This window comes from Haliaeetus leucocephalus, unplaced genomic scaffold (assembly GCF_000737465.1).
Source record: "Haliaeetus leucocephalus isolate CR32 unplaced genomic scaffold, Haliaeetus_leucocephalus-4.0 Scaffold206, whole genome shotgun sequence".
In the NCBI taxonomy this organism is placed as follows: domain Eukaryota; kingdom Metazoa; phylum Chordata; class Aves; order Accipitriformes; family Accipitridae; genus Haliaeetus; species Haliaeetus leucocephalus.
Window position 1 is genome coordinate 10277360 of NW_010972642.1, and position 23884 is coordinate 10301243.

A 23884-nucleotide genomic window follows, 5' to 3' on the forward strand; every position below is an offset into this window, starting at 1 on the left:
GAAGCCTTGTCAAGGAGGTGTGGTGATGGCTTCTGAACAAAAGATTGTCCTTCCTTGAAAGCCTCTGAGACTGGAATTTCATTTTGGATGTCCTCCTTATGGGCAGCAACATCTCATAGCTGGACTGGGGTTACACAAAAGCAGACCTGCCTGCAAACCATCACTGCCCCATGGGGACCTAGTGTTAACAGCATCTTCTGCGCTGTCCTGTGCTGGGTTGTTTGCAAAAGCAAGAGGAAGCGGTGCTTACCCCAGAATAGCTATTCTGTGTCATTACGATAAGAAAGGCTAATTGCTGGAATAATTCATTAAACTGAATCTAGCAACAGGTTAACATGTTATCTTAGTAAAAGTTGAGATTGACCCAACAACTTCTGTTTGGAAATATCTATTTAGACTGTGATAGATCTGCCTGGGTTTTTCCTGATTTTCTGATCTGCCTGATTTCCTCCTGATTTTTTTTTTTTTCAACAGGAAAACACGCCATGTGAATATCCTGCTTTTCATGGGTTATTCAACAAAACCCCAGTTGGCTATTGTTACACAATGGTGTGAGGGGTCCAGCTTATATCACCATCTACACATCATTGAGACCAAATTTGAAATGATCAAACTAATTGATATTGCACGACAGACTGCACAAGGCATGGAGTAAGTATTGTATTGCTTGTTTACAAATGAGCATTGGGGCAATGTTTACTTATCCTCTTCACACTCTGACTGGCATCGGCAAATAAGGCCAGCTATCTGCTCACTTTGCCAAGCCCAGGGTCCTGCCTTGATGATCAAAGCATTTGGTGAAGTGTTTATTATTTTGATTAGTAAAATAGACTGTTTTCTTTTTTTCGAACATAGGGAAATAAAATCATCAAGGAAATACAGTCTTAGTAGAATAAAGATAATGACAGTGTAGTTAAAATTTAAATCTTGAGAGCAAAGATTTCTGTTTCAGGCTTTACAATCTTCACAGTGCAGATAGTCTTATGGTAGGAGGTAAAACATAGTTTAAAAAGAAACACCCTGTGAACAAAAGGACAGAATCCTGTAAGATAATGCAGAAGGCAGACAGCCCTGTTAGCAAAAAGAATTGATTTTTTTTTTCTGCTTTTCTTATAAGTATTGTAGCTCTCTAAATAATAGATTTCAGCATTTGAAGAAAACATACCTATTTTGTTCTAAGGACTGTAAGTAATCCTTACTCCCATAGAGGGCAATTGCGTGAGTTAGAATTTACAAAGCTAGCCCAATGCTGTGTGTCAAAATCAGAACACTGATGTAAGATCAGAGAAATCGCCCTCCAGCTGGAAAACCACTATGATGATTGCAGTTCATTGTGCCATTTTTCTGCTAAGCATTCTATTACATTTTCAGTCAAGAAGTGGGGAGGTGTTCGCAGCAGCCAGCCTCAGCCTTCTGTTAGCCTGCTCATCTCCCCCGGCTCCCTCTGTAGGTAGTGGAGATGCAGAAGCCGTTGTATGAGTGTGATTCAAAGCAAAGACGTACATTGGGGCTTTTCCAGCAGGTTTGTGCCAATCTCATTGACTAAACAAAGAGCCATGGGAGACTAGTTGCCTAATTTAGGCTATATCTATGCTGTGGGGCAAGTACTTTCCTCTGTGTTCCCTGCAATCTATTTATCCAGTCTGCAATCAGGGGATCTTTTTTCCAGTCCCATACTAAAAAGCAGTCAGCATACTTGAGTACATGCTGAGGCTGGGAAACACATTTAGCTCCCACAATTTAAAATCATCTTACCTAAAGCTGTGACTACTCCGCAAAGTGTCTTGACAGTCACCATTAAGGCTGGGAGGCAGAACCTTCAGCACTGAATGGCGTGTCAAAAACTACTGAAGTTCTTTTATTTTTATTCTGAATATTGAGTTACAATCAAAAAGCAGAAGTTGGCACATAATTGTTACTTCATTCTTCAGTAGCATCAGGTTTCAGCTGAAAATCTAAGCTTTATTTTATTTTTGTTTTTTTTCTCTGACTGTTGCAGGAACTGTCATGGGTAACTGAAGTTTTGCCACCCTGATAAATATGTGCAGTTTGAATATCTACAGAATTTGTGTTTCAGTAATACAATGAATTTTGAGTCATTGATTAGTGAAATACCATTTAACCCACCTAATCTATGATGTTCCTTTTCAGTTATTTGCATGCCAAGTCAATCATCCACAGAGACCTCAAGAGTAATAGTATCCTTTTTCAGAGACGTGACTGTGGAACGTGACGGCATTCCTGATTTTTTTTTTTTTTTTTCCTGCCAGAAATGAACTTAGTGATGTGAAAAGCTGTTCATGTGTGAATATTTGCTGAGTTAAAATTCCATTGAGAGGGGGTAGTATCACTAGTAGAGAAGTAAGGAATACTTGCTATGTCTATTAATGTGATAGCAATAACGTAGCGAGTTTTGTTGTGGTATCAAAGATTTTTGCATCATTTGGTTTCTACATGTAATGAAAGATTATGCCAGTTCATTCATGGAATATTTTCAGCTTTTCTCGTACTTGGCATTTCAAGAAAGCCACTTGGGCCGTGGTCTGTTCAGCCCTGGCCCAGTCATTACTTATGTAACCCTTAAGTGCCATAATTCACCGTGCTGGCTGCTTAGAACCTGTATCATATGAAAAACTTCTTCATTGATGGTGGATGGTTAAAACTGTTATGTCTAATGTTGCAAATTTGTAGCTGTTTATTGTTCTTGTAGGACAGGACCAGTACCGCTTGTTTGTTTTCCCTTAACATTTCCCCCTTAGATATTTTTCTTCATGAAGACCTCACAGTAAAAATAGGTGATTTTGGTCTAGCTACAGTGAAATCACGGTGGAGCGGGTCCCATCAGTTTGAACAGTTGTCTGGATCTATTCTATGGATGGTAAGCAAGGGGGAAGGTGGTGTGTTTGTTTCAACAAATATAATTGTCTTCGGCCAAAGTTTCTAAGACTATCCCTCCAGCACACTGACACGTACAAGCTGTCGTAAGCTGGAAGAGACAAGCAGTAATATGAAGTACTAAATTAATGCTTTTCAGTTCTTCTTTAAGCATATGTTTTCCAGTAGTCAGCAAAAGAACTTTAGTGTCTTCATCCCTTATTCTGAGGTTTAAACTGAAAAGAAAATGGTGGCTATGGAAAAAGGGGGTGGTTAATGCAGGGTTGAGGAGAAGATGAGAAAAGCCATGGAAAAAATCCTGCTCAGCCAAACTAGCTCAGCCACAAGTAAGATGCACTTAAGTTTTAAGGATTCAAGCACGGCTACTCTCAAGAGGTTGTACAACTTGCTTAAGTCTTAATAATAAGTATAGTTACAACCTCCTGTGCAACTCTGCTTTCTCCTTTTCTCCCTAGAAAAAACTGAAGGCTCTGTTAGTTGGCATTATTTTCAGTGTTGTTTTAATTCTAGTTTCAAAATAGCTTCTCGGCCCGGGCAAGGTAATTTTGTTCTGTTGTAGAGGAATAAAGAGATCACCAAGCTAAAATGAACCAATGGATTCTGAGATTCATGTCAACATCCACTCTACATTAGGACCCAGTAACACCTGAAGGCAAGAGTGGGCCTTTTGCATCTGCTATAGTCTGGACAAGTCTGTGTTTTGTTCGTGGTATGTGAGGTGCAGCCTGACATGGTGAAATAAAAACTTAATTCTTTCCTTTTATGGTACAGGCACCAGAAGTTATTAGGATGCAAGATAAAAACCCATATAGCTTTCAGTCGGATGTGTATGCATTTGGGATTGTTCTTTATGAATTGATGACTGGACAGTTACCATACTCAAACATCAACAACAGGGACCAGGTAAGGGAAGGGAAGGGATTGTCTTCAGTCAGCTGTGGGCTGAGACAGAGATTGATGCAGCCTCCTGAAGTCACATCACATTCTGATGTTTTGTGTGTTTGATTTGTGTTTCTGATTCTGATGTTACGAGATGATGTTTCTACGTTTTCTAGATCTGCCTCAGCCACGTAGCACCAATTTACTTTTTTCTCTTGAGGTTGTTTTTTTACTTTTTTTACTTAAAGTATAGATTTTCAGCTTCTGAGCTGGTTGCCAGGATACTTATTAGGGAGAGAGCAGGTTACTTAATAGTAGTCTAGTTTAGAATAGTTCTGCAAAGGCAAAATGATCCTCCATATGTTTAGTTATTCCTCTCCCCGCCCCCCTTGCACTGAATAATAGTTCAGCAACAGGATTGACAAAATGGAACAGCAATCATCTTGCTGAATGCTTTATATTCATTTCAATCCTGAGAAATGCATGCACCGTCTAATTGAATTTCAGGATATCAGCATTTCTCAAATCCTGCTTGATGGAGTATATGACTTTCCAGAGTGTGTGAATCCTGTAAGAAGATTACTTAATTGTGAACAAATATTCTTTAAGTCTAACGATACCACACGCCTATAATATATCTCCACAGGATAGGCACGTTTGCGAAGGCATATCTGATTCATTATTTCTCTGTCTAATCTGAAAATAGTATCTATGCATCAAGATCTTTGGTGTAAACTATTCCATGTCTGGGCGGTGATATATTTATGTTGTTTCTGTGTCCGCATCCCTTGTTTTTTCACTGTCAGTACTTGAGAATTGCAACCATAGCAACGTTCATCTGTGAATGCCATTTTATAAGGCTGCTTCCATATTTGACAGAGCACTTCATCCCAATTCATCAAATTTGGAGTGACTCCTTTTTTATTAATATTATTATTTTTTTTTATTTTTTAATTGGTTTTGCCTTTTGAAAGAAGGGGAAATGTCCAGATTCCTGGCCAGGTGGATATAGCCTTCTACAAGCAGTGTTTGGGCATTGTTTTGTTTTTTACATTTTGAGATTTGAAAGATGAACCCAGTGATGTGAGTGCTCACAGTTGAGTGCTGAAACAAATTTTAAATTGCAAGTGAAGCCAACATATAAAATGTGATCTAATGTCTTGAGTTTTGTCACTCCCAGTCTATTGTCTGAGAAGAGGTAAATATTGCTCACTCTCTGTTGGTGCATCTACATCAGCTACTATGACACAACTGAGATTCTTAGTGAGCAAAGCATTGTTCTTGTTACACCTCAGAATGTTTCTCTCACCTTAACAGATTTTTCTAGACAGACTAGGACTGTTCTTGTAGTGATACTCTCTTTTCTCTAGTTAAAATAAAAGTTTAATCCCTGTATTATTTGTAAAGATTGTATCGGGAGCATAATAATAATGAATTTCGAATAATTTCAACTTAAGTAGTGTAACTATTTAGAAAAGAATACCTTCTAGATGATGGTAAGTCTCACTGCAGCAGAGGTAAGGGACGGGTAGACAAGTCTTTACTATGAAATGCTGCTCTGGCACATGGGGATTTCTAAAGGAACCATATGGGAGTTTTATACTCCTTGATGCCAACACAGATGCGACTGAATCAGACAGTTAAAAAAGGACCAGGATTGTGTTAGTATAAATAACATGTATAGCTTGCATGAGATGTGGGTTTTTTCTGTTGGTTTTTTTTTGCCAGTGTCAAGATATGAACTAGTTACACTTCATTAAATATAAGGTATGATACACCTGGTGGGTCTGTCTGAGTATTCAGAAAAGGCAGTGATTATCTGCTGCAGCATGAATGGATCTTTGATTAGCTGGTTTGAAAGGGCTTTTTAGTGTCAGTGCAACTGCAGTACTCAAACCACATTGCATTTGACCTTGGCTTGACATGATGATGTTTGATGGGTTTTTATATATCCAAGAGAACATTAACCATATTTATGCTTTGCTTTCCTGCTTTCTATTAGTTTGTTTTATGCTTAAGTTTTATCCTTATAAGCCTTCCATGTTAAAGGATTTACTGTAAAAATACAAAGCCTGCCTGTCTTCTCTTCTACAGAGGAGAGGCAGTTTCTCTTTTTCTTTTATGGGTTTTTTTGGAGGAGTGGAGAAGGTGGTCAGATGTCGAGAATAAGCTTTTGTGGTACAAAAGTATATGAAGGAATTTATTCTCGCACAGTAGGGGTTTTTAATAGCTGAAGTCCATGTGTTTCTTAAAACACCTTTCAGTGTGAACTTGCTTTTGACCTATAATATAAAACAGAATTTTTATTTTTGCAGAATATTTATTTTTAGGCATTCTGTTCCTGCCACAGAGTTCCTTATTCTTGTTTTTGTAACAGTTTTTGACACCGAAGAACCACTCCCTTAGATGGTTATTGCTGTAAATGGTAACCATTTGCTAGTGTTCAAGTTTCACAGAAAACTCTCTTAGGAGGAGGAGGAAAAATCTAATTTTTTCTCTGTACTGAATAGGTTAGCAAGCACTACTCTAAGAAACTTGGCAATTTCAATACCAGATAATGTTTCCTGGGAGCAGAAAACTTGCTGCTGGGACTAAAATTGTCTAGCAAAATGTACATCTTTTGTTACTGCTTGTTTTATGGACTCATCTTCTTCCCCTTTCATCTTTTTCCCCATTGAATAAAGATAATTTTTATGGTGGGCCGAGGATACCTATCTCCAGACCTCAGCAAAGTACGGAGCAACTGTCCAAAAGCTATGAAGAGACTAATGGCAGAATGCTTAAAAAAGAAGAGAGATGAGAGACCCCTTTTTCCACAGGTGAGAAATGTTCCTCTTTAGTTCTCAGTAGACTTTACAATTCAAATATTAAAAATAAAGAGCAGTTAGGAACTCACAGGCCAGTTCAAAATGTTTTTGATTAGTGCTATAGCATGAAGTACTGATTCAGGACCGGGTTAGTGCTGTTTAATTAGAAATGTTTATTTTCAATTCAAAAAGCAGGTATTAAAATGACCTGTGTAGTTGGAAAAGCATTTATGTGTTGGAGAAAGTTTCATCTGGGAGACAGTGAAATTAATAATCACAATTAGACACACAAATTAGAACTTGGTGTATGTTCTCAGAAATCTTTATAGCCCCCTCCTTGCTCTCCCCCAAGCTTTATGAAGGGAAGCTGATAGTTTTTTTCACAAAACTTGATTTATCGTGCCTGCTGAGGAAGGTTTGGATTCTAAAAGCTTGGGGGGGACACCTTATTTTTTTGTTTGTTTTGAATGTAAACCAAAGCATTTTAAAAAAAATAAGGAGCTCCCCCTGCTGGCTTTTGGTAAATGGTATTAAGCAAACGGCTGGCAAAGCTGTGGTTATTTGTAGCAATGGTAGGTATAGGTACTAGTGCATAAACAAGGAAGCAAATAAAAGGCAACTATATTCATTATGCTTACAGAGGGAAATCAGTATGCCCTTTTAAAGGGGGAAACGAGATAGTTTCTTCCCAAAATGTCATCTTCAGTTTTTTGAGGACATAAACATCGGAGTGTAATGCAGTAATCTATTTTTAAAAGTTTCTGTTTAAATTTGTGTATAGATATTTTTCTGTAGTTAACTGATGTTCTGCCTTTGGCTTTAAGAGAGTGTTACAACTTCGGAACGACAGATTTGATCACTTATTTTCTTCTTGTTTTAGATTCTTGCCTCCATTGAGCTTCTGGCCCGGTCATTGCCAAAAATTCACCGCAGTGCATCTGAGCCCTCATTAAACCGGGCTGGCTTCCAGACAGAGGATTTTAGTCTATATGCTTGTGCTTCTCCAAAAACGCCCATCCAAGCAGGGGGATACGGTGGGTTTCCAGTACACTGAAAAGAAACGTGAAAGCATGTGCCTCTGTGTGTGTGTGCCCGTGTGTTCCTGTGAGTGCAACATGTGTATGTTCTCAGTTCCTACCAGCTATGGTTTTAAGGTTTACTGAGGGAATGAAGACTCACTTCCTAACGCTGGGCATTGAATATCCTGAGCACAAAGTCTGTGTTGGTAAGAAATGCCCTGGGAACAGCTGGCACAAGAAGAATTGTAAGGTCACATAAGAGAAATGGGAAAAGTCACTCCAAAACAAGCAAAAATCCTCTTAAGGTCGTTGGGTGTCATTTTTGCTTGCCTGTGTCATTTTTGCGTAGTTTATTGTGATTGGAATTAGTTACTCAGGAGTGTATTTTATTTTAATCTACTCAAGCTATGGTGGGTTTTGTTTTGGTTTTGTTTTTTTACTTCAGTTGAGGTCATTATATTTGAGCAATAGGCTTTAGGTTCCTCAGTTAGTAATGCTACTCATATGTGGGCAACAATTGGAAAAATAAACTCCGTTTCAAGGCTGACCACAGTCAAAACTTCTTGTGGTCAGCAGAAGTGAGCAGATACAACACAGAATCCAAAGAAAGATCTTAGTGACACGTGACTCTTATTTTGAAAGTTGAAGTTTAAAATACTGCTGTTTAGAGAACATCTCTTCCTGCAGAGGAGTGGTGGCATGGGGTTTTTTTACTTTTTTTTTTGTCTAAATACTCTGACCTGCTATAGTTTAGACCATCTCAAAATGTTCTGTTACAATGCAACATAGAAGAAATTCTGAATCTGTTTTTGCTGAACTGCAAGAATATTGCTGGTAAAGGTGCCTGTATCCTTCAATTAGCATGGATTTCAAAATTAAAAAAACATTTTAGATGTTGAGCGTAACCAAATACTTTAAGAGAAAAAGGCTGATAGCACCTGTAATAGGAAAAGAGGATTTGAAAAAGGCAGTTGTTTTCATGGAAATCAGTATTATACCATGAATTCTGTTAAGATTAAAGGTTTTAAGTACTTTAATAATACCACTGAACATGCTTCTGTTTAGTGACAAATTGTTTTTTTCACTTCCATATAAAAGCTGCTAGTTGGACTAGAAGTGAATCAGTTAGACTGGATATCTAGGTGACAAAGCTATACGCCTTACCAAGATCCTGTCAGCTCACTTTATAGATGGTGGTTTTCTCTGGAGCATTCCCCTGGAACAGGTGAATCAGAGTAGTGGTTCAGGTGATATCAGTCTTTGATGTCAGATATGAAAACAATAATGTTACTGTGTCCTTGCATATTTTGAAATTAGTTACGTGGTTTTGTTTGTTTTAAACTGCTAAGCTACTAATTTTCACAGATTCTTCTGCATCGGAAACAAGCTATTGCTCTTGTTAGGACTTCAAGGTCCAGGACTGTTCTTAATGGCTACTGATCTACATACTTACAGAGAAGTTTGCATGTTGCTAGCAATAGGTTTTTGAAATAGATCAGGAATTCAAAAAAGGTTTTCTTTTCTGCTCTCTGTCAGCTGAGCCTTTTAAAACAGGAGGCAGAGTTAGAGAGCTTGAAGAAATGTAGGCAATTTCTACACCTTCTGGCCAGATTCTAATGGTCTTTTTGGCTTCTGCAGTTGGAACAGTTTGGGAACTAACTTTTCTCTTTTCATTTTGTTAGTCAAGAAAATTCAGCTGTTGAAATCTGTCTCTATGGAAATAGTTACGGAGGACGAAAGTTGTTATTGTTTCAGAAAATCTGTTTCCCATCTTTCTGGTATCTTCACCTCATTTTGGCAGGCTTATCTTAAAAAGAGAACAGGATTTAAGTGGTTTTTTTCCCGTCTTACTATTTTTTTTTTTTATTCTAGACAGTGAGGAGGAATGCTTCTTAAGCTTTGGGGTATGGTATTCAGTACAGGCTACAATGACCATCTCAGTAAGAGCAAGAGGATGCTGCTGGGTCTCCTGCAGAATCCAGAAATGTGGCATCCCACACAGAAAAGGCTTGACCACACGGGGAGTCATGGAGAGGGCAGAACCATCATCACTGTCCTGCCCGGGCTTACTCTTTTTCAGGTCTGCCAGATCAGTTCAAACAAGTTGTTCCTTGGAGTAGTGTTATCCTGCTTGTTGTTAAGATTGTTCTTCTGTGCAATAGGAACTACAATTAGGGGGGGGAAAATGCTGCCATCCTTAGACATTTGGCCCCATTTCCTGCTGTATGGTCAGTGCCTTAGACTTCTTCCTGTGTCACCTGTTCTTACACATGGAGCATGGTTTGGGATCCGTGGCCATAATGTGATCTTAGCTTCTCACTAAACATTTTATGAAGCCTAAAAGGAGGCTAGTTTTTGTGGATCATTAACTTTATCTGACATAAAGGCATTTAGGGGTTTTAAATTCTGTAGTTTCTAATTGCTGCTTCAATGAGATTTGGGAACATACGTAGGACGAAGATGCCTAAATACACCTGTGGATTTGGGTCAGTGTTCTCAAAGATGCAACTCAGCTATATTGTTCAGAAACAGATACCTATTGGTCCTGAAAACAGGTCTGTAGGATCCCAGGCTTTTCTGGAGCGGTAGTTTATACTATGCGAGATGCCTTTTTTCTTTACTTCCCTGCATTTCAGTATAGAAACAAAATCTGTCTAGTACCTTCTAGAAGGACCAGATCCTCATAAACACTGCTGTATATTCTTCTGAGGATACTAATTATCCACATCAGTGTACGTTCGAAGTTTTTATTTAGCCAGTGGATGGAATCCATACTAGAAGATCAGCGCAAGATCCAACAGAGAACTGCCTCTTTGTCATATTTTTTTTCTGTGTCTGTGAATGTAATCCAGGCAAGGTGTTGGAATTTGGTGTTTCCCTTTAAGTCAGTTACTCTCTACTTCAGTAGACAAGGCTGGCATGGGCCTGGAATGGAACCATTCTTCTCCTTATGATTCTTCTGAGAAACGTGGCATCTACACCAGGATAAGGAGTACAGTTAAGATGATGCGTTATATACCTTAGTAACCTCATGAATCCAGGTAACTTATAAACTTGTGAGAGTAGAGATTGGTAACTGCATCTTAAATCCTTCCAGGAATCAGGGGCAGCAGGTTCGCTCAGAACATGCCCTTATAATATATTGTTTAGACACAACATGAAAGAACTTTTATCATCTTTTTAGTATAGATTTTTTGAAAGTGTGCATTTAAAATAGTTTCCACTTGCCTTTGCATGTGACAAACGTGAAAAGACTGTAGCAACTAACTTGAAAGGGCTCTGTAAGAAGTGTAGATTTTCAAATGCTACCCATCCTTTGGAAGGGAATTGCTTTGTTACCAGTCAAAGCAAGCATCTGAAATTCTGCTTGGTAAAAAGCACATCAGATGTCTGGCTCACAATGAATAAAAATGTGTGTTGTTTTTTTCACATCCCAAATCACTAAGTATGTGGTAAGCTGATCTCATTTGGAGCAGCCATGGCCCAGCTTCTTACTCTGGCAGATGCTCTCCAATTCCACAAGTCCGTTCCGTGCAGTTGAGCGGCTTCCCCCCACCGTCAACAGAGCAGCTCTCCAAAATCTGGTTAGAAAACTTTCCTTGCCCACCAGCCTGAGCTTGCATTTGCTAGGTCAGCTCCTTGAGCCATGTTGCCTCAGGGACAGACAGTGCCACTGTAGCACAACGGGCAGGTCATTGCTCTACAGCTCAGCTCAGGAGGGAGAGTGTGACTGCAGTAGTCCCAGTTTAGATTAGCGTTGGCCGTTAGTCCAAAGACGCAGCGCGGCAGAATCAGGACAATCCTGTTCCTGCAGGTTAGGGCATATCGGGTCCTGTTCCTAAAGCTGTCTTCATTTCATCCATTCATTGCTCTCAGGCAAGACCTTCCTGTCCCTCTAGAAAACAGTGAATTCACGGTTCAGGTTACTTCATTTATCTGTATGCATCTAAGTCTCAGGAAGAGGTTGCCTGTGCTCTTTCTCCCTCTCCTACAGTTGGGCTTTCTTTCAGAAGATGGCAGAGCCAGCTTACAGGTATTTTACATCTTCAGAATAGAAAGGGTGACATAAAGCATTCTAGCTACTCCTCAGAAAGTCCTGTTGACACCTAGCACGATGGAAGATTCCTGTATGTGGATAGGTATAGCCATCTGCATTCCTCATCTAGGGAAAGCTGTTACTGGTAACTGTATTTTATACACATTCAATCAAGGTATTCCCATTATTAGATGAACGTGTTACCTATTTTGGTCTTCTATTGATTTGAGATCAGATTAGCACCTGAATTTTGAAAGAGGAGATTTAGCATTAGCTTGTCAAAGAAAATTTCTTTGCTAAGGTTTTATTTAAATGGCAAAAGAGTCTGAAAATCACCTTTTTATAGCTACCATTCTATCTGAAACGCTTCTTGACTTCTGATCCTGTTTTTCCATTGCCCTTTCCCAATTAATGGTTCATTTTTTATCTTCTGAAATCCCTGTATGACTATTAAAAGCTGAATTATTACCAGAAATGGGCAGAAGGACAAGATGAGTAATGAGGGAGCAATCTCTTGTTTATAAATTGATCTTTAATCAGCAGTTTAGGAAGGCAGACTGAAAAATAAATTAAGTAGAGCATGTTTTGAAAGTGTAGCTAAGCGTGAATGTCATTCTTAAAAATTAGCCTCACAGGCAATACTTGATGACTTTTTTGTCCTTCTCTTAAAAGAAAAAAAGTACAAAAATTAAGGTGTTTCTAGAAGATACTGTGAAGGTAGTTGGGAAATCGGTGAAATGTGTCAGAGAGAAGCAAGAAAAATTATCAAATATTTAGAGTATTTTAGAGCAAGGGTTTTATCTGTTGGTAGAACTAGTAAAACAGGCAATTAGACCCATTGTGAAGTTTTTAATTATTTTGTTATAACTTAAACCTACCACCACAGTCTATCAAGACACGTAGAGCTTGAGATCTGTCAGAGTCCCCTGTGCCAGCCACCCTTATTTTAGGCCTTGGGTGTACTCCCTTCTCATTTCGTATGACACACAGAGCCCTCTCCCCTCTCCCTGCTTTCTTCGTGTTCCCTTAGAGCAGCTGGATCAGCTGTTCCTACCAGGCCCTGCAGACGCCTTTTCTTCCCCCTCCTCGTGCTGACTGCTGATCACTCTTCTTGGTTCTTTTCTTTATACAGCAATACATTCCATGGAATTAATGCTATCAGCCTAAAATTCCGTTTGCAGGGATGTTTCTGGTTTGTTTCCAGTATTCAGAATAAGAATCTTAAGAAAAACCAAAGCCAACAGAACGCTTGCTCTTGAAAGGATGGAAGGACACCAAGATAGGGAACAGTTGTTTGAATGTAATGGCATTCAGCACACTTCTGTTGAACAAAACAAAGGGGGTCTTTATGCATGCTTATTGTTCCTTCATTATTAGGAGGACTCTGAGGAGTGCTGTCAAGGAAGGGGCATAAACTAACCCAAAATTCATGTGAAACCCAACACAGGGAAGTTATATGTATGTTTCTTTTTCTCTTGCTCCTAAGTCCTTTTGGTTAAGCATAGTTTGACACCCCTCCCTAAAAATCCTATAGAATACAATTTCTTTGTGGGTGGCAGGGAAATCTTTTGGCTAATGTGTAAGATTAAGAGGATGAGTACCTTAGATTCAGCTTCTATTCAGTGTTCTGGCAAACTTCTTAAGACTTTGGGCAGTGATTTTACTCTGTGCCGTAGTTTCATCATCTCTGAAATGGGACTACCAGTCTATCTCACGGCATGCTGATGCAAATAAACTATGTAGAATTTCAGGAGATAATTGCATGTGAAAGCACTGCATAGCATTACTGCTTATCCAGTAATTCTGAAGGAAGCATGGGGTTGCTTTATTTGTTGTGCTCCCTAGTATCGAGGCCTAATTCCTAGTCTGGGAGTGAGTAGACAATGTCACTATTCTTATTTTTCTCACAGTAGGTTGCTCTGTTGGTTTCTAAACCAGATCCTAGCATTCTTCAGTACTGGCTTAATATTCAGGCACTTTACTGTATATAGTCTTTAAAGGTTAATATGTGTGTCAAATAGTTCTTTGTTACGAAACCAGTTTTACACCAGAATAGAAATTAGTTTGCAGTCTGACACGTTTATTGCAGTTTGTTGCTTTTCAGGAGGATATATGTGCAATAAGGAGTTTAAAGTGAAATTAAACTGACACATTTTATTTTCAAATGCATGATGAATTAGACTTTGCTTGAACTTTCAGACTTCTGTCTTGGGAAGAATGGGTACAGCTTGCTTTCAAGAAATTCTTTTCTGGTAAAATATGCTGGGTCTGTATTCAATGTTCTCTCACTATGTGTTCTTTTGTGCTTTAATTTTAACAGTTTGCATTTTTTAACATCTTTTATATTCAACCTAATGTTTGACTAGTCTGGAGAAAATCTCTGACCACCTAGTAACGGAAATCACCTTTTTAAACTAAGCTCTTGTCCTCCCTCTACAGGAGAATTTGCAGCGTTCAAGTAGCCACAGCACCATGGCAGCACCCACTCTGTTATTTAAGTCTTGTGTTCCTACAGTTTCTTAACATCAAAACTCTATTCTGCTCCGCAAAACCTAAAGTAATTTAGAAAAGATATCCATAAGCTTAGAAGTGGAGCAGAATGGAACTGCCAGTCCAACACAATGGGAAAAAGTACCTTTTTGGGAACCAGAATCCTCTGCTGCCAGTGTTTCTCCTTCAACACAAACCACCACATGCATTCGGAGACCCGCAGTGGCTGCCTGTGCCGTTGGCATCATTCCCAGGAGAGAGGAGAGTGCGCTCGTGGTTTGACTGTGGTGCTCGGGCATGAGGGGATGGAACTGCTGCTGCAACTTAGGAGACTTGCTTTGGATGGTCTGCCGGTCGGCTTTCTCCCTCTAACAACGTACCATCAGAGGCTGAAAATCTGATGAGTGCTAATTTAAAAGAATCATCCTCCATTCCGATCTTTTTTTTCCCAGTGTACTCACTGATTTGTGGACAATGCAGTATCCCCTTTTCACTGTATTACAATGTCAAACACCTAAATCTGTCTATATTATTGGGTTTTATTCCAGTAAAATTAAAAGTGTGGGGTGATGGGAGCTGGAGAAGATGTTACTCAAAAGGCGAAGAGGTTAATCTGAAGGAAAAGGGGATGCTGCTGCACCTTTTTTCAGATTTACTTTATCACTTCTTCAAAAAACAAACAACAACCACCAACCTTAACCTTTTTCCTTTTCCAGTATTTTCTTGGTGTGTGCATATACAACATCTTTTAGAAGGATTAGGTAGATCCTTCTTTTGTTGGTCCAGCAACAAACTGAAGTTTAAAAAAAAAAAATGTAGCGAGATTGTCCTCTCTGTTTATTTTTTTTCTTTTGTATCATATGATACAATGTGTTTATCAAAGATGCTACTGCAGCATCTGAAGTCTGTAGAATTCCTGATACAGACTGTGAATGGTGTATGTACCTACTTTAAAAGTTTTATTTTAAATGAGGGTGCAGGTTAATGCCAGGTACCTTACCAATATGTAATGTTTTCATAAATGGGAAAAAAAGTTCTCAGGTTGAATTGAATAGAAATACAAAATCCCCTAGAATTAGACATTCCGAAAATTATGTTTTGGTACTTTCGAGAGCTTTTTTTAAAGGATTTTTATCCTGTTAACTAAATGTCCTCTGATAAGTGTGTGTGTAAATGTGGAGCATCTTGTCCTAATGGCAAGTTGTTAGATCAAAACAAAACGGTACTTGCTGGATCCACGCTGACTACTTCTCCTCTCATTGCTTTCTTCCCTGTCATCTCTTCCCTCCCGTTTGTCTTTCCCTTTTGTACACTTTGCAAACTAGGATGAAGGTGGCGGTATCTCCATTAGAGTGCTTTGTTTTCCTGTCCTCCAATCCTGGTTTTCAAATGGTTGGTAGCTTTTTGACAAGTTACCCAGTCAGGGAAAAAACAACTGGTAAAGTTCTGCACATCGTTTACCTCTAGTAGAATATCTTGTGATGTGATCTGTTTGCAGAGTTCTCTGGTGTGTGGTTTTACATGTAAATTATTTGTACAGAGGCAAGTCAGACCACATTAGAAAGAAATTCAAGCTCAAACAGAAGTTTTCAGAATTTGATTCCTCTCTGCCCTGTACCACTCCAGGTGAGGCAGGAGAACCGACCCCCCTCTAGCGGGGAGGTTCTTGCTGGGAGGAGGTGGGGGTTGTTAAACAAAGTCATGACAAATAAATGAAGGAGTTAAATGTGTGTGAATGTGGTGTCTGTGCTAAACATGGGTGCATTGGGTGAGGACGCTGTCCTTCCCTCCCTAGGAGAGTTGGACTGTTTCTGTCTACAGAAGGTTGCTCCCAGGTGAAGGGAGAAACGCACATCGGTAGTGGAACGTGCTTTTAAAACCCTGGAGTTCTGCGGTGTTGCTGGTAGTCTGTTATGTTTGTCAGTAAATATTTACTGGGGTTATAGGGACTGGACTAATCTGAAGTGGGAATTATAACTGAAATACTGTGTATTCATATTAATTCCACAAACATTAGCAAGACAGCAATAGTGAATGACTTAATAGTCACTACAAGAATGAAGTGATTCATGTTGGTACATGAATAGAATTGATTTTGTGTACAGGATGCATTTTAAAAAAAAAAAAAAAAGCACAAATTTTTTCTTGTCTGCTGTGGGTCTTCAGATGCTGTAAGATTTTTTTCCTTATTGAGATTGGCAGGAATTTAAATAGTAGCAATAGCCACTTTCCAGTGTGGAGAAGGTAACGAGGGAGTGGTGGTGTGCAGACGGGTGAAATTGGCGTGCTCCCTGGTGATCAACTGAGGCCAGTACCTAAGAGATGGAAGGAGCCTGGGACCACTGGGGTCAGCAGGCAGGTGAGAGCATTTACAGACTCCCAGAGGGTGAAGTGGTCATTGCTCATTCTCATTCCACCCTGTGCATTGCTCCAGCCCCTGTGTGGGCTGTAGCCTAATTTGTACATGTTGGGCATACTGGAAATTAATGTTCTCTCAAAAGAAACTGTTATTGGAGCAAGTATGTACAGGTGGTTCAACAGTCATTTGTTTCACAGAGCTTGTTAAAAGCCCTAGTTTCCTTCCACAAGGTCATGCTGGCAGAAGATCGTCTGCTAAAATACAACTGTTAGGAATTTCATTCCATCTTTGCTTAAAATGAACTTACTTTTGTGAAGATTCATTACCCATTAGTCTACAATATGCTTCTTGAGCCCATAAGAAAAGCACAAGGAAAACTGCTATCCTTGTCCATGCAAAGCACTTTATAAGTAACACATGATCTCTGGGGGTTTTTTTATTGGGGTTTTGTTTGTAGTTTTGTTTTTCTGGTTTTTGGTTTTGTTTTTTTTCCCTGAGGAATGTGCAAGTTGTTTGGCTGCTGTTTAGAGAAGTCCTTTCAGGATGCATTTCTACTGGTTTTCATGTTTGTTTGTTTCCTTCCAGATAGCTGTAGTAATGTGTGTTTGTCTGTGAGGTCCCACATAATACTCACGCAAAACTTTGGAAGAAACTTGGTTTGTAAATAATTGGGATTATTTTTTTTTAATCTTTTCCTTCAGGAGTTTTTCTGGATGTCTTGCATGCCATCAGAACCAGTCTTAAAGGTGCCCTGTAGATGTTTAGTGAATGGGGAGATAGGAGTAGACAAGAACTGAGTGTCCTGTGTAGCAGTGCAATGAAGAAAGTAAAGTGAAATGACCAATACATTCTTGTCCATTACACCAAATTTCTTAAGCTTCTCTGTGGTGTCCCAGCCACAAGCTCATGGCATAGTATGGAGATGTTAGTACATATTTTGTGTACGCGTGTTGGGACAAACATCTAGACACTCATACTACTTTTAGCTCTGCAGTATCTAGTATCTAATAATTATTTGCAAACCTACCAGTATCCAATCCCAGATATTCATGTCTTTTATTAACCACACATACACCTTCCCCTCTGCCTTTCCTTTTCCATACAGTTAGAAGAGGCCTGTTATCTGTTACATCTTCCCTGTCAGTACGTGGTTGTTTCCTGTGGTGTATTTGCTGGAACTGGAACATTGTAGTGGAGCTTAAACCAAATGGTATAAGCAGAGGCCTGGTTATTTTGAAAGTAATTTCTGCGTGAATTAAGTCCTACATAGGCCAGATACAATTAGTCCAGTCATTTCTTTTTTGCCAAACTCATGTAGGTCATTAAATTAATCTAATTCTGCTTTTTATGCTTACCTAAAATCATCTTTTCTTGTATTTGAATGCTCTTGCAGCTGGTGATGATGATGCAGAATGTTTGAGGCAGAATTTGGCCTTCATGACATAAAATGAGTGAAATGCTGACTGTTGATAAATACCATGTCTTTCCACAAATGCCAAAATCAGAGGAAAAATTACACTGAAGATGATGCATAAATAGGTTTGCTTCTGTGTTTGCCTGGTGATGTAAATGCATCCAGCATTTTCCAGAACATTTGGGGAAGCCAGATCCCCAGAAACCTCACAAACAAGTACAAGTTGAAGTTTTGATAGCTGGAGGGGCTAAATTTAAGGGAGAAGCATGTAGACATTTCACACTTCTGTAGCCTATAGATTTCATTCCCTTCTTGACTGTGAGTGCAGCATGTGTAGCACAAACTATTCATTGTACTGTAGATGTCTCTTCTGTCTGTTGAAAAAAGTATCACCAGTAGCACAATGTGACAGGCAAAGCTTCTAGGTACAGCCAAGTTCAGTTAAAAAGCAGTTGCATGAGTGGGCTGTTACAGCATCACTTTGAAGGTGCTGGGTGTTCTGGTTTTCTGTTAACGCATTTTACATAGAAGTTTATGAAACAAACTTTCTGTTTACTGCAGCCTTGTTAATATGCATTTGCACTTCGTATTTGTTTTGGCATGCATTTTAAATATCTTTCTTCATTGCTTCATTGCTTCTTACCTAGTAAATAAAATTATCAGAAGAGCAGAGCAAAGTTGTTAAAACTTTCTCTTTGCATTTAAGTTTCAAGGATGCTAACACAGAAGCTACCAAGTCAGCACCATAACAGCAGTAAATAACTATGAAACTGTGGAAGGAGGAAACTTTAAACACTGCAGAATATAGAATATACAAAGAAGAAATTCAGATGAAAACTAGCGTATCTCTCTTCTTTAGAAGAGAGAGCTACCAAGACCCTCTGTTAAATGGTTTACATAGGGATCCCCCAAAACAGTCTTTGCAGTTTGCCAAATGATCATGTGCCTTCGCAACCTTAAAAAGTACAACAGAATGTAAACCAGGTGCTTTGTAACTAGAGCAGTGGCTTTGGTTTACTTCTGATGCAGTAGTTTTGTATATAGCTATTACTATAGGTAGGTAGTTTGGGGCTGGTAAATGTCTGTAAAAGAGCAAGGAGGGCAGAGAGCATTCCCCAAAATACCTATGATCATTTCAAAGCTGGGAATTGAAGGATACCTAATTCAGTTACAGTAAACCTGCTGCTTGAAATCTGCTCTATTGAAAGTTAAATGAGGTTCATTTAATTTAAAAATAAATAAGCCCTCCTCCCCCTCCAAAGACACAAAGATCTTATTAAAAGAAAGCTCGTAGAAAGCTCCAGAGAGGCCCAAAGTTACACTGTCATAGCATCTCGGAATGAGATGGTGGATGAAAAATGAGAGTTAGATGAGGAGAAATTGATGGCTAGTACTCATGTAATCAAAGTCCACATATATCAGACCATACAATTAATTCCCTGGCCCAGAAAGTGCAATTAATTTTGTTTTCTGGAATATCAACAGGTTTCCTTAGTTCTTCCTTGGGTCTCTTGCAGTTACTCTTCAGTGGTTGCATATTTTTATTGCACGTTAACTGTGGGAGACAGTAGGTGTCTTGTCAGCTGAGGGACAACCAGTGTCTTTGAATTTGATCTATTCAAATTTCAAACCGGTTACATAGACTTCTGGCAGTACCTACATACCAGTGTCATATTTAACCTACTTGTCCATAAAGGACAAAATAATGGGTTTTGGTATTAGTGCTTTTTCAGGTCTTTTCCTTTCCTTCTTTGGGGCAAGACTTTGGGCATAATTGTAAATTACAAAGTTATGTCTAAATGCACAGTTCATATGAAATATCAGACCAATTTTAATTTGGTTTTGTTCCTTTTAGAAAGCAAAGTGTAAAAACTAATGTTCCAGGAACTATCTGGAATCCTACCACCTACCCCAAATTCTGCACTAAAAGTACTAAAAATGAGAAGATGGTATTTTGTCCTTTTTAAAAAAAAAAAAAATCACAAAGAAACTATTTCCCTAAGAGAAGGTTGCTGGGGGGAGGGTTTAGAAACTTCTAAGCTACCTAGGCATTTGCTTCATGGCATCACAGCAGCAATGTGTTCAGCTCATGTGGCCTCCTTAAGAGCCAGCAGTGGCCTGTCTGGTCATTTTTGTCTCATTTGTCGCATTTGCAGCAGCTGTACTTTAGAATAAGCCTCGTGTGACATTTACTTTTGAGTGAGTAAACCACAAAAAATAACTTTTCTTTTTTGTTTGGGAAATGGTTGGGTTTTGTTTTGATAAATGTCATTCTGTGTTGCATTTGTGTATTCACCCTAGCTGAAAAGAAAATCTGTGTGTTTGGGAGTTCAGTGGAACATTAGCAGAAGAAATGAAGCCCACCATCTGGGCATGGATGTTGGGTCTAGGGGGCAAAATGGACCAAACTTGGGTGTTGGGTTATTTTGGGATGGTGGGGGGTACAGAGGGCATAATTTAAACTAACTCTGTCTAAAATAAAATGTAAGTGCAATAAATGTGCTTTTTTTTATTCAAAGCTGTGAACCTTTAGGGAAAAAAAAAAACACACAAAAAAAATCAACAAAAAAAATGCACATCATTCCTTCATGAGCCTTGTGTCCTACCTGCCTCCCCTTCCTCCCCCCGTCTCCACACTTCTCCTCAACTGACAGAAACCTGACAGTGGCCAACTTGCCTGTGTTGGCAGCCCAAATTAACATTGCTTCTTTTCTGATCTCATTTGTTGGGATTGGGGAAAGTCCTGCCCCCTGCTACCCTTGAAATCCCTCTGGGATCCAGTGCTGACCTGTGCAGCTAGAGCAGGGTCTACTGCTATTTGGGATGTACGCGCCAGCCCACCTGCGCTGTGGTCATCCTGACTGCAGGTGCAGTGTTCCTCCTGGCCCTTCATCCTCCAGTTGTAATTTCCCTCCCCACCTCGTGTCAGGTGTAGTGATGGTCTCCCAGGGCTGGGCAGGGGACATTTTTCTTAAGCAATTGCAAAAGTAATCAGTCATCAGCTGCCTAATTGGATCCCTCTTCCCCTTTGTCAAACCACACATGCAAGGTGGCCACTGTTGCCTTCTGTGACTCTGCCTTGTTTTGAAGGAGCAGGTATACATGTTTGTAATCTGTTGTGCATTACTTGCACTGTCTGTCTTTCTTACTTGAGCGCAGGCTGCTTTTCCTAGATTAGGAAAGGTGCACTGGTCTCTTGCGGGGGTTTCCACGAGAGGCGCAATGCATATGTTTCATTAAGAAGTGATGGAAGGTGTAGCACTCAGTAGTTGGACCCTATGGGGGAGTAAGAGAGGACTGGCTTGTTTAAAGTTTATAGATACACAGATCTATATCCTTTAAACTTGATTATTTTTATATATAGTCAAGACAATGGCATTACCTCATAATACAGAGGCTTGTTTATGAGAGGCAAAGTATCTAGTAAGGAGAGGAAAGGGAGATTTATATACAGATTTGATTTGTTTGTTTGTTTGTTCCTTAGTGCAATGAAATGTATGCCCCACCAATTTAAACTCTGTGCTAACACAACATTCCTTTCAGCTGTTTTTTGGTTTGTTTTTTTTTTTTGACCACCAGAGGTCTGTGAGGGGCTTATGACTGCAAAGTAGAAGGTCCAGTCTGGTTACTTAAAAAAAACAATTGTGTTAGTAGATTTCCATAGCTGCTTTTTAAAATCTACAATGGAGTAATTGTTTTGAAACTTGTATTTATTTTTTAATTCATAACAAAATGTTTGGTTTTGGTTTCCTGTTACATAGGTCATGGCAACTCCCCTTCTTTCCTTCTACAAGTTTCCCCTGTAATTGCCAATACAACTTATTTTTCTTGTTTGTTCCTTCCCCCTTTACTTTTGTTGTCCCTTCATTTGTACTTTGGAATTTTTCTCATGTAAATTTGTACAATGGGAAATATTGTCCAGTTTGGTTAGAGAGCATGGAGACTTAAAACATATTAAAATTTGATAGCTGAATTCAGATTGAAGAAAACTATTTCTGTGTAAAGTTATTTAAAGAACTCTGTATTATATAAAAGGCAAAAAGTTCTATGTACTTGATGTGAATATGAGAATACTGCTATAATAAAGATTGACTGCATGGAAAAGCCTGAAGGAGATTGTTTATCATGTAATTCACAACTCATCACCATGGAGTTCCAGAGGTGCAACTAAGGTGATTAAGGGGAGTGAAAAATTTACTTTGATGTTGTTGTTTTAGAATGTAACTCTAGAAGGAAAAAAGGGCTGGGGCGGGGGGGACACGAACAAAAAACCACTATGCAATGCCTGGAGAGTAACCCACCTCCCTTCATCTTCCTTACGCTGGACCACTGTGCTTGGCCCCAAGGCATTTTTACCATTGCAGAAGCTTTCACTTCACAAGGATTATTCTGGACTTTGGTAATATCCGAGGGTGATTTCCCCTCACCCTGGGGAAAGCTTGGTACCAGCTGGTCTAGGTTCTCTTCAGGGTAACTTCCCCTGCTTCTATGGCAACTGTTATTCCAGTTGCTACTTGGTGACAAGATTTCAGTGAAATGTCTTTCAGTTAGCTTCTCTGCAGCTCTAACACAAGTTTTATTTCTCCCCTACCCTTTTAGTGATTATTTGACAGAGCTTTAATGATGGGATTCTTACCTACTGTGCACTTGTGGAAGTTTTAAATCATGGATAAATCACCTTATTTCTTGGGGGCAGCACATTATATATCAAGCAAACATTACAGAAGCTCATGTGGACTCAAGTACCCTGCCTCTGCAGCCATAATGTTCAGCCTCCAGAAATCCTACAGTAGGTACTCAAAAACAAGGTACAATTTAGTTTAGAGTTTGCTTATGGTTAACTTTTATTGAAATAAGGATGGAGGAGCCAAAGCTTTGGTTCCAGGGGCCTCTTTCGTCCCAGGGACCTGCAAGTGACAGAAGAGAATCCTGAGAACCTTTTCACCCGTCCTTTTCCCACCACCAAGAGCAAGGGAAGGACCTCCTCGGTGGCACCCGTGCTGCCTTCAGCAGTAGTTGAAGCTGTAGAGCCATAACATGACACAGCAGCTTAAGAGAAAGGGTAATTAAAAGAACCAGAAATGAGCAAAAGCCTGAAACCTTTAAGGGGAAAACTGCACAGGTGTCTCTCTCTCTAGAAAGAGAGACAGCATGTCCTTAAGGTTAGGTAATGCTGGGTCTACAGAATAGCACAAAAAAATAACTTTGAACTGGTAGCAGTTAAGCTGCAACTCCTCAAAAATTAGGTTGTTAGAGTGTAGGCTTATATTGCCAAAACTAGGCTACCAGGACTCGAGTATTCAGGTACCTGAGAAGAAGAGTGTGTGAAGGCAATAAACGGTGCAAGCAAACAGTTGCACTCTGTGCAACAGTGGTTTGGCACATTAACCTTTGGAAGCACACAAATAATTGCTGAAAGTAGGGTACTTCTAGCAGTACCAAGAGAAGGCAGCCAGAAAGCAGGGCCAGGCACGATGCCCTAGCACCGTATCACAGCCGGGACCTTTGAAGCAAAGCTTAAAGCATGCTCCAGACTGCGTGAGGACCGGTGACTGCATTTACTGCCCTTTAAAGACAAAGCCCAGCCCGGCTGCAGCCCCCGGGGGCCGTCGGGTCCGTTCGAGGAGGGGCGGCAGCCGGCGTACCGGTGTACCGCGGCCGGCGGCGCCTATTCCGCGTCGTCCGGAGGGATGCCCAGCTCCTCGTCCGTCCAGGCCGAAGGGTCGGGGTAGGGGAAGTGGCCCTGGGAGAGAGGCACGGTCAGAGCCCGGACAAGGCCCCGGCCCCCGCTCCCCCCGCCCTGAGCCGCGGCGGCCTCACCAGCACCGCGTCCGAGCTGTGCCAGAAGTGCCAGAAGATCCAGAACCACATGAAGCCGCTGAGGAGCTCGCTCCGGATCACCTGCGCCCGCGTCAGCTCCGGGAACTGCCGGTACCGCGGACGGATGTGCACCCCGCCGCCCGCGCTGCAACAAACGCACCGCCG

General features: G+C 40.0%; 2 protein-coding genes across 3 annotated transcripts in view; one reads left to right on the forward strand and one right to left on the reverse strand.

The window, feature by feature from the left end:
- BRAF (B-Raf proto-oncogene, serine/threonine kinase) overlaps positions 1-19864 on the forward strand; it is a 68422-nt gene extending 48558 nt beyond the window's left edge. Inside the window, exons 13-19 of one of the 2 annotated variants that reach the window (XM_010566260.1) lie at positions 475-651; positions 2152-2198; positions 2760-2878; positions 3667-3798; positions 6459-6593; positions 7462-7615; positions 14076-19864. In XM_010566260.1, the coding sequence (XP_010564562.1) occupies positions 475-651; positions 2152-2198; positions 2760-2878; positions 3667-3798; positions 6459-6593; positions 7462-7615; positions 14076-14098 (787 nt within the window). In that variant the 3' untranslated portion in view covers positions 14099-19864. Of the gene's footprint in view, positions 1-474; positions 652-2151; positions 2199-2759; positions 2879-3666; positions 3799-6458; positions 6594-7461; positions 9659-14075 lie in introns of those variants that run through there. The other variant, XM_010566259.1, reaches the window with a different exon arrangement.
- Positions 19865-22719: 2855 nt separating this feature from the next.
- Positions 22720-23884, reverse strand: part of NDUFB2 (NADH dehydrogenase (ubiquinone) 1 beta subcomplex, 2, 8kDa) — a 1894-nt gene continuing 729 nt past the window's right edge. Inside the window, exons 2-4 of the mRNA XM_010566352.1 lie at positions 23720-23864; positions 23545-23642; positions 22720-22806 (exon numbers count right to left, since the gene is read on the reverse strand). Of these exons, the coding sequence (XP_010564654.1) occupies positions 23568-23642; positions 23720-23864 (220 nt within the window). The 3' untranslated portion in view covers positions 22720-22806; positions 23545-23567. The remainder of the gene's footprint in view (positions 22807-23544; positions 23643-23719; positions 23865-23884) is intronic.